Genomic DNA, 16818 nt, shown 5'->3' with positions numbered 1-16818 from the left:
ACAGTGGACTACCTATAAAGAGCTTTGTGTTTAGTTACTTATACTGTACATTAGCTACACAGTGGACTACCTATAAAGAGCTTTGTGTTTAGTTACTGATACATTAGCTACACAGTGGACCATCTATAAAGAGCCTTGTGTTTAGTTACTCATACTGTACATTAGCTACACAGTGGACTACCTATAAAGAGCCTTGTGTTTAGTTACTCATACTGTACATTAGCTACACAGTGGACTACCTATAAAGAGCCTTGTGTTTAGTTACTGATACATTAGCTACACAGTGGACTACCTATAAAGAGCCTTGCGTTTAGTTATTCATACATTAGCTACACAGTGGACTACCTATAAAGAGACTTGTGTTTAGTTACTCACTGTACATTAGCTACACAGTGGACTACCTATAAAGAGCCTTGTGTTTAGTTACTCACTGTACATTAGCTACACAGTGGACTACCTATAAAGAGCCTTGTGTTTAGTTACTCACTGTACATTAGCTACACAGTGGACTACCTATAAAGAGCCTTGTGTTTAGTTACTCACTGTACATTAGCTACACAGTGGACTACCTATAAAGAGCCTTGTGTTTAGTTACTCATACTGTACATTAGCTACACAGTGGACTACCTATAAAGAGCTTTGTGTTTAGTTACTCATACATTAGCTACACAGTGCTACACAGTGGACTATCTATAAAGAGCCTTGTGTTTAGTTACTCATTGATTGATTGAAAACGTTATTAACAGATTGCAGAATGGGTACAGTACAGTACAGCTCAATACATACAATTGTTAAGGGGATGCAGACCAGAGAAAGACTTTCGTCTTGTTTACATCAGGGTCCCCCATTTTCAATTCATCGTAACATATATGACACACAGATAGACAGTACTGCTACATCTATACATTTATGACATACCAGATTTGCAAATACAGTACTGTTTGTGATACAAAAAGAGTCCAGAAAAAAAATATATACATTTGACGTAGAAACTGTACATTGGAGGTTGGGTGGGGGGGGACTGTACATTGGAGGTGGTTGGGTGGGTGGGGGGGTCATACATTAGCTATACACAGTGGACTACCTATAAAGAGCCTTGTGTTTAGTTACTCATACTGTACATTAGCTATCTATAAAGAGCCTTGTGTTTAGTTATGCATACTGTACATTAGCTACACAGTGGACTACCTATAAAGAGCCTTGTGTTTAGTTACTGATACATTAGCTACACAGTGGACTACCTATAAAGAGCCTTGTGTTTAGTTACTCATACATTAGCTCCACAGTGGACTACCTATAAAGAGCCTTGTGTTTAGTTACTCATACATTAGCTACACAGTGGACTACCTATAAAGAGCCTTGTGTTTAGTTACTCATACATTAGCTACACAGTGGACTACCTATAAATAGCCTTCTGCCCCAGGTCGGCCCAGAAGATCTTTTGCTGGTTGAAGTCGGCGTCCAGCGCTACTGCGTTCCTTTGCTGTTCCACTATCTGCGTGTACTCCCTCCTCTCCAGGCCCAGGCGCCGGATGTCTCGGCGGTTGGTGAAGATCAGACACGGTTCCTTACCTGCAGCAGGGGAGACAGAGGCTCGGGTTAGGGATGTGCATTAGAGCCCGACACGGGAGTGGATTTTCACTCTGTCCCACTCCCACAAGATTATTCCCGTCCCGCAATTCAATAAAAAATACCCTCCTGTCCCATGATTCAAATAAAAATACCCTCCCGTCCCGTGATTCAATAAAAAATACTCTCCCATCCCATCTCAGTCCTGGTGGAAGTTACAAAAATATCTTTTTTAAGGGGTATGTTCTGGATGAGACAAATGGGAAGCTCTTTGATTCCGGCCACAATTTTGTTCAGAATCAAGAAAACATCATTAGATGTCAAAATATATAGCTATATACAGAAATTCCCTATATACAAAGAAATCATTAATGCCATCCCGCCCCCACTCCCGTAGATTTGTATTACCATCCCGCTCATGTGACGAGTCATAAAATTCACTCCCTTCCCGTCGGAATCCTGAACAAATGTCAGGCTCTAATGCGCACAACGGTTATTTTGAGAGCAGACCATCCACCGTCATTAACCGGTTAGCAGTTTTTTTTGTAGTCTGCCATGATGGCCAACTGTCCAGGGGTGCTGCGTGCCGCGTACACAATCTGTCCATTTCACATTCTAATTATCTCTCTCCCTCTCTCAACCATAAATCCATCAAATGTTACCAGACGACATCCGTACAACATAGGCTACACACAGATCATCCGTGGTTTAACACTGCTGCTCATCATCACAACAATGCTTGTTGCTAGTGCATGATATTAGCCAACAACAAAAACACAGCATGCCTGCATCATAACTCACCACTAGTAGCGACATTTGTAAAACTGACTAACTTTTGGAGACGTCGTTCCATTCCTCCCAACGACTCTCTCTGGGCGCTTTCACACCGGCAGGGCTCCGGTTCAAGCTCAGGCTCCGATCTGGAGCCTCTGAACCATGGTGCTTTCTGGCGAACCAGCCCGCGTTAACACCTATTTAAGCAGAACGTACGTTCCACCGCCATCAACGGGGGGCATTACTCAGGCCGAAGTAAACAACCATATGAACACAACAGTGGCAAAATGTGCCGTGTGCAAAACAGCTTCAAAAGGTTGGGCATTGCACAACAGGTAGAGCTGAAACGATTTGCGACTGATCTCAGAATGAGATTAGATTAAAATGTATTGTCATTATACAGCACAAGTACAATACACCATCCAAACAGAGTGGACAAATAAATGCTCCAGAAACAAATTAATGCATAAATGAATAAAAAAATGGTGTAACCGAGAGCTTTGAACCTGTGACCATAGGATCCACAGGCAGCCGCACTAACCAGTTGAGCTAAAGGGTTCGACGTTGAATGCGACCGAATAATCCATAGTTTACAGTTGTCAAGAGCCAATTGCGCAGTCGTTCAGTATTGGCATTAATAAATGTCATGTTCTACAGTAGGACTTACTACTATGATACCCAATAAGTCATTCGAATAATAGAAGCCTACTTTGCTGAATGATTAATTTCGCACATACGTGTGTGTGCGTGTGTTTGTGCGAGGCTCACTAAGCCTTTCGCCATGCATATTTATTTCTGGAGAATTTATTTATCTACTCTGGTTGGATGGTGTATTGTATCAGTCGCAAATGGATCGATTGAGTGCAATACCCGAACCTCTGCTCTTTGCCGTTTTAGGTCGTCTTGACAGCCTAGAATATGACATGGCCACTGATGATGTCACGGTTCGCAAGGAAAAAACTAAAATGTTTCGGTTCCAGCTGAGCACAGACTTTTCACGTTCCGAACCAATTATTTCCGGTGTGAACGCGCCGGCCGGTTCAAGATTAGGCTCGGGAACCGGCACGGAGCTCTGCCGGTGTGAAAGGCGTATATGCGAGGTTGGTGCTAGAGTGAGAATGTGCCGTCTCTCGGAGAGAGATCAAATAAATTAACCGAGCTTCTCATCGTCTCAGCTGTTTCTTGGCACTGGCCGGCAGGAAATGGTCTAGACCTAATTAATTTACTTCTCACGTTTTCACTTTATTTAAAAATGTTTTACACATTAAACCTATAAAATGAATACAATATATATATAAAAAAAAAGAATAAAGACAATTAACCATTTAACCGTTAACATATCCATTCTCTAATGGACTTGAGGGCTTTGGCTTCATAAGATGCCTCCAGAAAATAATCTTAGATTTTTCCCAAGATTCCCAAACACTTTGAAAAACACTGGTCTACTCAGAAATAAGAAATACATTTCATTAGCTTCATATGATTTTTGCCAAATTGATATTTCTGCCCAACTGTACTCTCCTCACACTGCTGCATCGCCCTGGCTTAGTGCCTATGTCCTCAGGCAATCAGAATGCTTGTTACTTTCAAAAATCCCCATCTGCACTCAGTAAATTAGCATTAAATATCCTACTGTAGTTCAACAATTACTTCCTGGATTGTATATATCGATGCGTCTTTGTTGTGGAGAGAAATAACAGAAAGACAAAGAAGGAAGAGAAACTCGGGGGGGACCGATGGAAAAGGGAGAAAAGAAGACACCGACAGCCATTCATAATGGCCAATACAATAGAATCCTTTATTTTCTAATGCTCATGTGATCTGGAAGACTGGAGATGACACCTCCGTCTCGGTCTCTCCATCTCTCCGTCTCTCTCTCCCAGCTGGTGAACTAGCTCTCTCACCAGCACACGTGTCCCTCTACTAGCTGGAAGCCTAGGGCTGTATTTAGTTCCAGGTAAAATGCTTTATTTTTGTCGTCGTCTTCCCTCGAGTCAAGGAGGGAATCCCCCTAAATGCCTGGATGAAAAATGCCAAACGGAGTGGGATTTGGTTCCAACTTTAGTGAACGAAGGGAGCGTTTACATCCAATTGATCCCTCGGTTTTCCTCTCATCCATGAAGAGTGTAAAATTCAGCTTGAAGTTGAAGTGTATCCCACAATCCAATGGTCTCCACACGGTCACTGAATCCACGTTGAATCAAACAGTATGATGACTTAACACGCCAACATTTTGGGAAATTTGCTTCTCCAGAGAGAGACAAGAAGATGGATACCAGTTTCTTCTCTGTGCGTTCAGTAGAAAGATATCTGGCTGCATGTTAGCCTAGCTTAGCACAATGAATGGAAGCGGACAGTGACTGGTAGCCTTAGTGGGAGGTGTTAGTTGGACAATGCCTAGGCTACCCATCACTGTCCGCTTCCATTCATTGTGCTAAGCTAGGCTAACGTGCAGCCAGATAGCTTCGCACAGAGGAGAAACCGGTATCCATCTTATTGTCTCTGGAGAAGACGATAAGCTAATTTCCCAAAATGTTTGCGTGTTCTTTTAAAATTCATGCATATTAACGACTTAAGCATTGGGCCGTCATGCACGCGCCCTTGTCTGCCGGCTCTGGGCTGCATTGTTGGAAAGTTGAATGTGCCGCCTTTCGATCGTCACCCTACTCAACCTATTGTGTGCCTCCAGTCTCGAGTTACAAGACGAAACATCCGACGAGTGTCATTTCACAAGCCATTCGGACAAGTGGCCAAGTACGGTTTGGTCGGGTCCTGAATGGACCAGTGACCGCTGAAAATGATTGACCATGTTTGTAGCCAATGAAATTCTGGAGCCAATGCTATCCCATGCGAGGGCTGATCGCAATGAAGTCCTTTGTTTTGACTTGTGCACTGAATAATGGGAGCAGACGGCCATTTTGGATAATCATGCTGATTTAACGCTGGTACAAATGACTTTGGGTATGCAATAGTCAGGCGTGTTGTGCAAAACTAGCCACATTTTTGCCCAATGCTTATGTGGTTAAGTAGCCTATTGGTAACTTTCAGTGTTGATACTTTAGTTTATTTAATGTCAATTCCTTGTCCCTTCATATTCTGCACCATTTAAAAGGTGATCAGGTTGTGAAAGAAGAAAAAAAGACACCAACATTATGATACATGCGCTTAATGTCTTCTTCAGAGTCAGACACGGATAGATAACAATTTCCTCTCTCTGTGTTCAGTAGAAAGCCATCAGGCTGCAAACTAGCCTAGCACAAATTCATGGAAGCAGATACAGACCACTAGCCACCTCTCCAGGAGAGGTGTTTTTGGCCAACAGCTAAGCTAGTGGTACATATTACCAAACCCTGTAGGATTTGGGTAGCGTTTGACCCGAGTCAACATTTTAGTTAGCTAGACTAGATGGGTATCAAGATGGCGTCTCTTGCAGGGGGAACAAATCTTGTTGAGGTTGTGTTGATAACAAATGGCCATATTATGTCAGAGAAAGAGAGGATCTTGGCTCTTCAGTATTCAGATCACACAAGAGGACCTGAGAGCATCCTAATTGTAACCATTTAGTTTTACCGGTTATGCCAATAAACGAAAAGAACATCGGGAACCCGTGTGTCGTATATTATAGCAAGGGGAGATTTCATTCGAGTGACTTTACTTCAACATCCAACACAAAGCAGAGTCTATCCTGAAGCTAGACAGGATAAGTAGCATTAATTAAAAGTCAACTAAATCTAACAATTGTGATAAAGACTGAGCTCGTTCAAACCTGTTCTCCAGAATGACCCGTAGGATAGTGATAAAGACTGAGCTCAATAGAACATGTTCTCCAGAATGACCCGTAGGATAGTGATAAAACTGAGCTCATTCAAACCCGTTCTGTTCTGCAGAATGGACAGTAATAAAAACAAAGAGCAGACTCACCCACAGCCTTGCAGACTCCAGTGGTCGGGTCCATCTGGTATCCGTTGTGACATTCACACTTGTAGCCTCCCTTCAGATTGATGCAGATCTGACTGCAGATCCCTGGGTTCACACACTCATTGATGTCTGCAGGGAGGAGGGAGAGAAACCACATTATATCCATCTTGTGCACAAAGAAAGTACATTACACAGTACATTACATTAAAGTACACAGTAGACTACTACAGAGCCCCTCCCAGCACCACCCCTGATTAGCAGCTCATTAATTAATGAAAGGATGAATATACAATTAAGATACATACGGTGAGTAGGAAGTGATGTCAGAGAGGGACAAACGAGGGATGATGCAGAGATGAGGATAACGAGAGAATAGAGGGAAGGGATGAGGGGCAGCGGTAACCTAATGGTTAAGAGAAGAAGTCTTGTGATGGGAAGGGGGGGGGGTGATGGAGAGATGATGTAGGGAGGATGGAGAGGTGAGAAGGAGGATGGACAGATGAAAGGGCTTGTAAGGGAAGAACAGAACAGAACAGAGACGGAACGGTAGAGGAGAGACAGACAGAGACAGAACGAGAGAGACAGACGGAGAGAGGGATAAAAGATGAAGAAATGTCAGAGGGTGTGAAGGAAGGAGTGGGAGGGAGGGATGGAGGAAGAAAGGAAAGGAAAGAGATTTCAGAAGGGATGAGAGAGGAATGAGTCAGGTGTAGAGAGGAAGATGAGTGAGAAGTGAAAAAGCAGCATCATCAATTGGTCAACAAAGATAGTCATAGATTCCAAGCGCTTAAAGTGAACTTCCTGTGAGCCACCAATAGGGGCAGGGCAGCTAATAGTGAGTGAGTTACTGATTGAGTGAGTGACATCACTCGTAATAAAAGGTGCTGCTCTGCATCTAAAACAAGCACAAAACTGCGCAGAGCCATGGCCCTACCTGCGCACGCGTCAAAATGTCCCTGCCAGATCGTCCATGAGTGAGCGAGTGAGTGAGTGACCCCAATTAGCTATTCATAGTCCACAGTGGCAGTCGTGCGCATGCTGTGGGAAAAAGGTATAATCCATCATTTATTTGACCCATGTGAATGTTGGCTGTATGCACATAGATTCTTGAAGACTTCCTAAATAGCGATGATGCACCGATATCAGCAGACTTATTGGCAGCTTTGCTGAAAAGCTTTGGCAGCTTTGCTGAAAAGGGGCACTTCACCAAAAAATCCATAATCGTCAAAGAACAGTGAACAAGTGGTCGAAAAAAATCCGTCATACCTGAATTTTACACATGTCACATATGATTGTGATGAATGAGTTACTCTGACAGAAATTTACTCATTTCGAATGAGAGAATCTGTCATGATACGCCTGACGCATTGTTGCATTGCCAATGTGTTACGTTGCATTTCAGCTCTTACACCAGACGCATCCTATTTTTGCATTGAAACGGAGGCGTAAGCTAAACCAGATGTTTGCAGCTTTCTGCTGTGTCGTCATAATGACATAATTGCATCAGTGAATCAAAAGTAGCTGAGAAAATGTATATTGAGACATTATAATCAAAGTTCTACCAAGCAGAAAAGTCTTAGGCTGGATATCGACGACGAGAATATATTTTTATTCAGAGTAGCGTTAGCAGTTTGTTGAGTCACAGGGATAATACAAATGAAAATAATAATAAGAATAACGGCACATTTCTAAGAATTATTGGATGGACAGTAGCCTGTAAAATAACTGATTGTAAAATAACTATTATTTATCAACAGTAATTATAATATATTAACTTGATTGATGGACAAGTGATTTAGTTTGAACATTATTCTGTTGGAAGAAAATGTAACAGTGTTTTGAAAATTTGTTAAGGGTATATTGCAATAAGGGGTAGGACCCGATAAGCATATTGCTTCTCACTATTTCAAAAGACTGTTTTGTTTATTATTTAACTTATTTTATTTGTTTTTCTTTTCATAGAAAATCTGTGTATTTTATCTCTCTTGTTTATATATTTCTTGTTCGAAATAAACTATTCACTCATTCATTCAATCATTCCCATTTGGCCAATAACCACTCCTGACTCGTTTCCGTCTTCACAACAAAAAACGCAAATCAGTGTGACCCGCCTGGTAAGCAGAGGTAAAACAACAAGCCCTGCGCATTCCCAGCATGCACTACATCACAGCCTCCCATACTGTACCTCCGCAGGTCTTGCGGTCGATGAGCTGCAGTCCCGGCATGCAGTCACACTCATAGCCAATCACCATGTCTCTGCAGATGTGTGAGCAGCCGCCGTTATTCAGAAGACACTCGTTTAGATCTGAGGAGACACACAGGGATGTCTGCTACTGTACTTCATAAAGACTGGTTATACATATAACAAAACAAAATAATTAAAAGTAACTTCAGTCTTAAATGTCCAGTCGTGTTTCAATGCGTTTGTAGAGTACAATAAAGATGCCTGCAGGGCAGTGAGAGCATTTATCATGTTCCACTCAGGCTGGGTTTTAAAAAGAAAAACAAACCGCCTATGTACTACTTGTTGAATTTTCCTTTAAATAGACCCCTTAGGAGGAGGAGAAGGAGGAGGAAGGGAAGAGACTGTATTGACAATTACTAATGTTTATGTTAATGATTCTATTGATGTTTGGTTATGTTTACAGCAGGCACAATGAAAACCAATAACATTTTATTTCTATTAGTAGGACGGTACATTAACCCTCCCAATGACCGTTTTAATGACGGTGTTATAATAGCAACTGGTCAGTACTGGTCACTATAACCTTTTTCAGTGGAATTGCATTGCTAAGGAACAGTTTCGACCCAAGTTTATTTCCTGTCAGCTATTGATTTTACAGTAGGTACTGACATTTCCTGGGTTTACAATGTCTCAGTGAGGCTTTAGTTATTGGATTGGAAAACAGTAAGTACTAGGGGTGTAAAGGTACACGTATCCGTACCGAACCGTTTCAGTACTGGACCTTAGGTTCAGTGACGGCTGTGTACCGAACAAATACAACGGTATGTTAACCACCAACGTTTTTTTCACAATCTAATATAATTTTTTTTTATTATAATAATAATAATAATAATAATATATATATAATATATTATAATATAATATAATATAATATAAAATCAATTATTAATTTCAATATAGAATATTCGTTGACAGCCCTAAAAGTACAATTAGTTACTGCACACTACATCACCCCTGAGTGGAACATGGAAAGCCAAACTTTCCCCCACTGTACGGAAAACCCGTACCAAACCCTGACTTCAAAACAGAGGTACGTACCAAACCGTGTTTTTTGTGTACCGTTACACCCCTAGTAAGTACTGACGTTTCCTGGGTTTACCAGATTACTCACTGCATTCTTTGATGGGTTCGTCGCTCCAGTCGGGACAGTCCCGGGCCTTGTTGCAGACTTTATTCATCTCTATACACTCTCCACTGCGACACTTGAACCTGTCAGGGCCGTGACACTGAGTCACTGGGGAGAGAGAGAGACATTGAGACACTGAGGAGAGAGATACATTGAGACACTGAGGAGAGACACCAAGTCACTGGGGGAGAGAGAGGGACACTGAAGAGACACACTGAGAGGAGAGAGAGAGACAGTCACTGAGGAGAGACACACATGCATAGTCACTTAACTGTGGAGAGAGAAAAATACACATTATATAGCGTGTGTGGGTCTGAGTACAAGCATGTCCAGTATGTGTAATTTAATCAATATACTCCACACTTATATATACATATACACACATACCGTATGTGTGTATATGTATATATAAGTGTGGAGTATATTGATAAAATTACACATACTGGACATGCTTGTACTCAGACCCACACACGCTATATAATGTGTATTTTTCTCTAAGTGTGCCTCCCCCTTTTTCAAAAGAAATTGGGACAAAGTGTTATTCCCTCATTATTTCATTTACAAGGAGCAGATAAAAGGTCTAGAGTTAATAAGTGTGGTATTTGGAATCTACCAGTGAGTCGTATTGCAGCTCAACAAACTATTTCCTCAAAGAAAAATTTCAAAAGCAGAGTTGTTCCTTTGGCTTTACTGGAGCAAAGATAATCTGACTCAGGAAAGGAGAGGAGGAAGACTGCTGCTTCTAACAGATGTTACACAGATTATAGTATACAGCTCTGTCTGTCTCAGTACAGCCTGAGGTGAATGTAAAGGCATTAGTTTGTAAAAACGACTCGCAGACATCAACATTGAGACGTTATACATGTGTACACAACCTAAAAACACAAAGGTCGTTTAGAGACACACTGTACACACCACATAAACACAGACACAATCAACTACTACACACACACAATGTGTGAAAAGAAAAAAAAATATCTGTGTGATTTGCGCGATTCGACAGCTCACAAGTGCTGGTCATGGTCACATAGCGTCTATATGTGAATGGTGTATGTCTACATGATATGTTTGTGTGTGTGGATGGTGTAAGTCTACATGATGTGTGTGTGGATGGTGCATGTCTAGATTATATGCGTGTGTGGATGGTGTATGTCTAGATAGATTATTTTCAGTTTAAACAACTTTATTCTTTCGTTGCAGCCCGATACCAAATGATCCACGGCCAGGTACCCGTCTGCGACCAGACGGTTGGGGACCTCTGCTATAGAGCCCTCTCTCTATACTCAGTTATGCGCAAGCTTAGACTTGCGGAGCGCGTACTGGAGTAGATTATTCTATACACTTTCAATTGTTGAGAAGATCATCTCCCAATTCAGATACAATTTAAGTTACACAAACGGTTCCAAAGATAATGTTTCTCTGCATATTTTCACACCGCCAACAAAGTACTCTGAATGGATTTCTGTGCGACTCCAGAGACAGAAAGTACTTAGCCGGTAGCCACTCCCCTCCGACGCAACTGTCGTTTTTTTCACATAGTGAGGAAAATAATACTGTTGGACAATCTAACAATAATTAAAGGGGAACTATTTTACTATTTCTTTCACTATTTGGGCACGTTTACACAATTCCTGTGAGTTTATGGAACACCTCTGTAATTTTTTATTTTTTTTAATTCATTGTTTTGTATTTCTAATCAAGTCCTCAAAAACAGCATTTTTCTACCTCAAGATCTTAAGCCGTTTTGAGCCTGGGCTCCAACCACAATGGTAAACCACTGCCTCGCCTGAACATTATCATGCAGCGGTGTCTCTCTGACATCACAAATCAGCACATTTTCAGATGACTCAGTTCAGTGAGGGTGAATATTGTGAGAGGAGAATTGGAAGAATGCGCCAATATGAGAATTAGAGACATAGATCATATTAATATAAGTCCACATAGCTAGGAAACAATGCTAAACACTGAAAAAGGCCATTTATAAGATAGTTCCCCTTTAACATATTTACAAGTCGTATTATGTTTTGCAAATAAGGAGACAGAGAACACTTCAAAGCACTCAAAATTGGCAATATCGACCCATTTCTGAATTGTGCGACATTTTGGGGTTTTCTGAGGAATCATGAGCTCCTTAACAAGACGGGTTAGACTGTGCCGGGTCACATATATATATATATATACCGTACTTTTCGGACTATAAGCCGCGGCTTTTCCCCCCCCATTTTTCGACCCTGCGGCTTATATAACGGTGCGGCTTATATGTGGACAAAACCCGAAAATCTAAATATTGCTTTTTTTACTGCATTGAAATGTTATTTATCTGTTCCCTTATTTGCTAAACTTAATACAAATGAGTTAATTCTTGTTATTTGTCCGACAGTATTGTGTCCCAATGGGAGTCATTCTCTGTATAGGTGGGAGTCATTCTTTGTAGATGTGGGAGTCATTCTCTGTAGAGGTGGGAACTTAAAGCTCAATATAAGAACGGCCATGCACCACCACCCACAGAATCGAGAAAGAGCAATCAATCTGTCAATCCTTTCCATGTCCGGGCCGGGTGAGGTTTCCCGTGTTGAGTCAAATTAAGCCGCAGGGTCCACTCCTTACATATGGTAATTAAACATTAAAACACATGCGGCTTATAGTCCAGTGCGGCTTATATATGTACACACCATTCAATTTAGCTGCTGCGGTTTATAGTCAGGTGCGGCTTATAGTGCGAAAAGTACGGTATTTAACATGTTATCAGTGTTGGGACAACCCCATATCCTGTAAAAACAATGCAACACACAGGAAAATTTATATTATCTAAACATACTGTACACCAACCACACACTCACACTTTAGATCATGTCTAAACAGACAGACCACTTACGGTTTTTGCAGTTGACCTCATCGGAGCCATCGGAGCAGTCTCTAAGGCCGTTACACTGTCTGCTGCCATGGATACAGTTACCGTCCTGACACTTAAACTGGTCTGGTCTGCAGGAGCGTACAGCTAAACACACAGTTACATTAGATTAGTGCTTCTCAAACTTTTTCATGGCAAGGACCCCCAACTTGATACGTAATAGGTCAAGGACCCCCATCATTTTATTCAGAATTGCTTAACTGTCCGATACCATTATACACTCTCTCTCTGAAGAAAACCCAAGTGAAATTAAAACGATTCCCCATATTGCCTGGACCCCACTTCGAGAACCAGTGTAATAGATAAGCTTTTGTGTTAGCCGTGTGAGGAACCCCCAATTCCTCTGTAATAATAATAATAATAGATTCTGTAACTGAGGGGTACAATTCCCTGACTGTATTAATAAGTATGGTATCATTAAACCACTACTGTCTTATGTACATTACTACTGGCCATACAGTACACAGGTATATGATGAGAACACCTCCACAATGACACGGTTCCACACAAAACTGGGTTTAAGATTATTTATTAGCAGCAACGATAGTACATAATATACCTTACTTAGGTTGCGCTTATAAGGCAAAGGAATGTGCGTAAGCAAATCAATAACGTATGTCCATTCTCATATTACGCAGGAGATAATAATACAACCTGAATCTTAGGAATTATATCTATGGTACTCTGGTAAGGTAGCGGGAGATACTAGTAGGGGTTCCCACCGGTTGTAAGCCAGCAGGGGGAGGAAATGTTCGAATGCAAAGTCTGGATCAACGGGGACTCAATAAGCTCCTGCTATGGGAGGCGGTATATTACTCCCTTGATCTGGACGAAAGCAGCAGCTGTAATCCCAGTATGCGTGCAGCATAGGTGAAAGCCGGCCAGCCTCTCCAAGAGACGGGCTCGAGTGATGTTCCTCACGGGTAAATCCCACACAGTAGTGGGTGGTAGACTATTCTCCTCCGCTCCAACATCCACAGGACCAAAGCAATAATCCAGCTGGAAAGGGCTCTGCATTCACCAGTGTAGATTCTCCGGTGCGCGGTACTTCACATTAACTAGGTCGAACTTGACGTTATTCCACTAAGCTCTGACACTTTACTATCCTATTCGCACGCGGTTATAAGTGCTCTATTTAGATGCGCGGTTGCTCACTTCACTTGGTCGTTGACTCGTGATGAAGGCTTTACTAGTAAGGAACGAACGATATGTTGAACGAACGTATTAGGATAAGACAAGACTACTGCTGTATCCACCTGCGACGTATTTATACGTACGGTGAATAATCTAGTGCCAACCTTATTTCTGTCTCGTATTCCTGGGCAAAACCAGGCATGTACAGACATGTCTTAGCGGTGACTTTGAACCAGACCTTGGGGGTATGGCAGCGGCGCCTAAGGGACCGCTGTCCAATAGGAGAACGAAATATTATGGTCTGTACTAGGTTAAAGGGATATTCCGTGTATATGTACAAAGAATACACAAGGGATATCAAACGATATACAAATATTATGAAATATATATCAATCAATAAATATATATATTCGGTTTAATCTGATCCTTCGTAACAGATTCTATTTGTAATGCGCTTTACAGTTGCGGGGCAAATCTAAAGGTCTCACAACATGTACTTTCCCCCCTCTGCTTGTCATGATGTCACAATGGCTACAGAACCGGAACCCATCACCACTGAGCTGGTGCACGTCAGCAGAAGCCTTCTCGTATCCATCCATCCTTGTACCGTGTTCCCTCCCTCCATAGTTGTATCATATCTTCGACTTACGACAGTTGGCCTCGTCGCTGCCATCCTTACAGTCTGGGTCTCCGTCACACCTCCACTTCCTGTGGATACACTCTCCTGAGCCGCACAGGGTCTCGGTGGTGGAGCACTTGGCAGGGGGGGTGGGGTGACGGCCGCACCGCAAAGGAGCCTCATCCGACTGGTCCTGGAGAGGAGGGAGAGAGAGCGCGTGTGTGTTTGCGTTCGTTTAAAAACTACCATATCAGCCAAATTTTTACTTCACCACTAGAGATCGCCCCCATCTTTAACTCGTTTTGTGTTTGTAGGTGTACAGTTTAGAGGTGTCACTAATGATTATATTGTTATTGATTAATCTAAACTATTAATTTACCAGAAAAATAAATAATTGATTTCATTAGCAATTTAATATTTCTAAATGTTTTACTAGTATCCTCAGGTCATGTGGGTAGTTGCCTCTTTGACACCTGAATACCTAGAGTAGGAGATGAGCCATGACGTTTATTTATGTCTATAAATGCTGTGCAGTGTGGATGCCTACTGTACATGAGTAGTTTGAGTAACCTACATGCCATTACTGCTTTTTATCTATGACTCATTATCGCTACTTTATTATCTTGAAATAATATAACACCCGCTCATTACTATGACATTGTTTATCATTACATACAATGTATCCATGCCTGTAGCTAAAAAAATAAATTAAAAAAATAACTACCAGCCAGAGATTTTTTATCTGCCAAAAATTATAAATAGCTTTTTAGCATATGTCCATGAATTATATGTATTTGGTGTTATCTCTCCACTCCACGCTATGGTAGTGCTTATGCCAGCACAGGAGATACGATTAAAATGTATTTGTTATATATCGGCTACATACATATTTAACCCCTGGGTAGTGTACCCAGCTCACACCAGCCTCCGTGAAAGCTGCTGATAATATTCTTTGCGAAAAACGTTATTTTTGAAAACCTGAACGTTATTGCCATAAAATACAATGTAGATCGTTTCTTTACCTTTCAGTCTAGAAAAGAAACGGGTCTCAATCTGATCTCATTCACAGTCTTTGCTGCTCTGTAACGGGCGCCTGGTGGTACTAAATCCAGATTGAACTGCCATTGGAAAGAGGAGATTTGGCCCGATCCATAGATGTATGACTTGGCCATAATAAGGTCATTGATAGGCCTGGGCCTGATATTCTATATTCATATTTCAATGTGTCCGGATAGCAAAATTCAGTACTGTATCTACAAATCCCCCTGTAAATCATCTGCCCTTTATTAATTTACTTACTTTTTTTATACACTTGATCTCAAGAACATGCTGAACATTTCATGTCTGGTCAATGTTAGCATGGTGTTATTCACCATCAAAGATAAAAAAAAAAAAATGTAAGAAAATTATATTCTCCTTTGGTTCATTACAATTTACTCAAGCATAGTAACAGACAATATTTCTGACACTGGGAATACATTCCCTGAGGTCCATAGAGGTCTCTAGATCCCAAAGTGTGGAGAAGTGGAGCAATCTTCCATTTACTTGGGTATGTAGTTTTAGGAGAATTTTCAGGGGTTCAATCATGTACAAGTAACACATGTTTAAAACAAGCATTCTCTACAGATGGTTGCTGATCCGTTGCAATAAATACACCTATGGCATTTGTTATTTCTTTTTCCAATCCGAATTAGCAGGGAAAGGCTGCTTAAATGCCATGGGGAGCTGCTTTCAACTGCACTCATGGGGAGCTGCGTTTCAACCGTTTTTTCCTTGTACCAGTGATATCCACATTTGGATGACGCCGTTTGAAACGAGGTACGCAACGGTCCGTATACGAACGGACGATTTGCCCGCCGGCGCCCGACGCCATTTTGGCGACCTCTAGCGCAGGGGTTCCCAAACTTTTCAGGCCGCAACACCCAAATAACGGTGTCAGAGAGCCGCGACCCCCACTATTATAGGAGAGAGAAAAAAGAAGAAAAAAAAAGTTTAAATTCTTTGTATGGTTGAAACATGCAAACGTTCAAATGCACACACACTAATAAGCATTGGAGGCTTTTAACCAGGGCCGGACTGGGGAAATCATTCAGGCCAGGAAATAGTGCAAAATATAGCCCCCCACTTTTTAAGCGGGGGGTCCCCCACCAGGACATTTTGTTACAAAGACTTCATTTCCTGCATTCTGGTGCAGGGATTTTTCTTATTTGTACCCTTTAAATGCCAGTGTTTGTGATGGCATCGCAAATTGTTAAAAAACAGGCTAGCATATGTATGATTAGCAACAACACTGATTTTGATGGATTTTCTGTTTTTTTGTAATGTCAGATTGAAAAAAATACAATCTTTTATTCAACTTCAGCCCTGATCATAACACCACATTTATACAAAACAGAAAGAAGCATTTTGTATAAAAGTATTCTGTACTTCTGTATGACAACTATTAAAGAAACTTGAAACTCATTTTATAATTCTAACCCTTTAAAAGTGTGTGTGATGGCATATATTTGCAATATATCAAA

The 16818-nt window shown here is 41.4% G+C and overlaps 1 protein-coding gene across 2 annotated transcripts in view; it reads right to left on the bottom strand.

The window, feature by feature from the left end:
• vldlr (very low density lipoprotein receptor) overlaps positions 1-16818 on the bottom strand; it is a 159848-nt gene that overhangs the window by 57482 nt on the left and 85548 nt on the right. For both annotated transcript variants that reach the window (XM_084324036.1, XM_084324035.1), the window contains exons 6-11: positions 14327-14489; positions 12508-12630; positions 9618-9740; positions 8447-8566; positions 6265-6390; positions 1401-1572 (exon numbers count right to left, since the gene is read on the bottom strand). In XM_084324036.1, the coding sequence (XP_084180162.1) occupies positions 1401-1572; positions 6265-6390; positions 8447-8566; positions 9618-9740; positions 12508-12630; positions 14327-14489 (827 nt within the window). The remainder of the gene's footprint in view (positions 1-1400; positions 1573-6264; positions 6391-8446; positions 8567-9617; positions 9741-12507; positions 12631-14326; positions 14490-16818) is intronic.

This window comes from Notolepis coatsorum (assembly GCF_963971535.1).
Source record: "Notolepis coatsorum genome assembly, chromosome: 11".
NCBI classification, from domain to species: Eukaryota; Metazoa; Chordata; class Actinopteri; order Aulopiformes; family Paralepididae; genus Notolepis; species Notolepis coatsorum.
The sequence above is the reverse complement of the archived record's forward strand: the minus strand, read 5'-3'. Positions and strand labels throughout refer to the sequence as shown.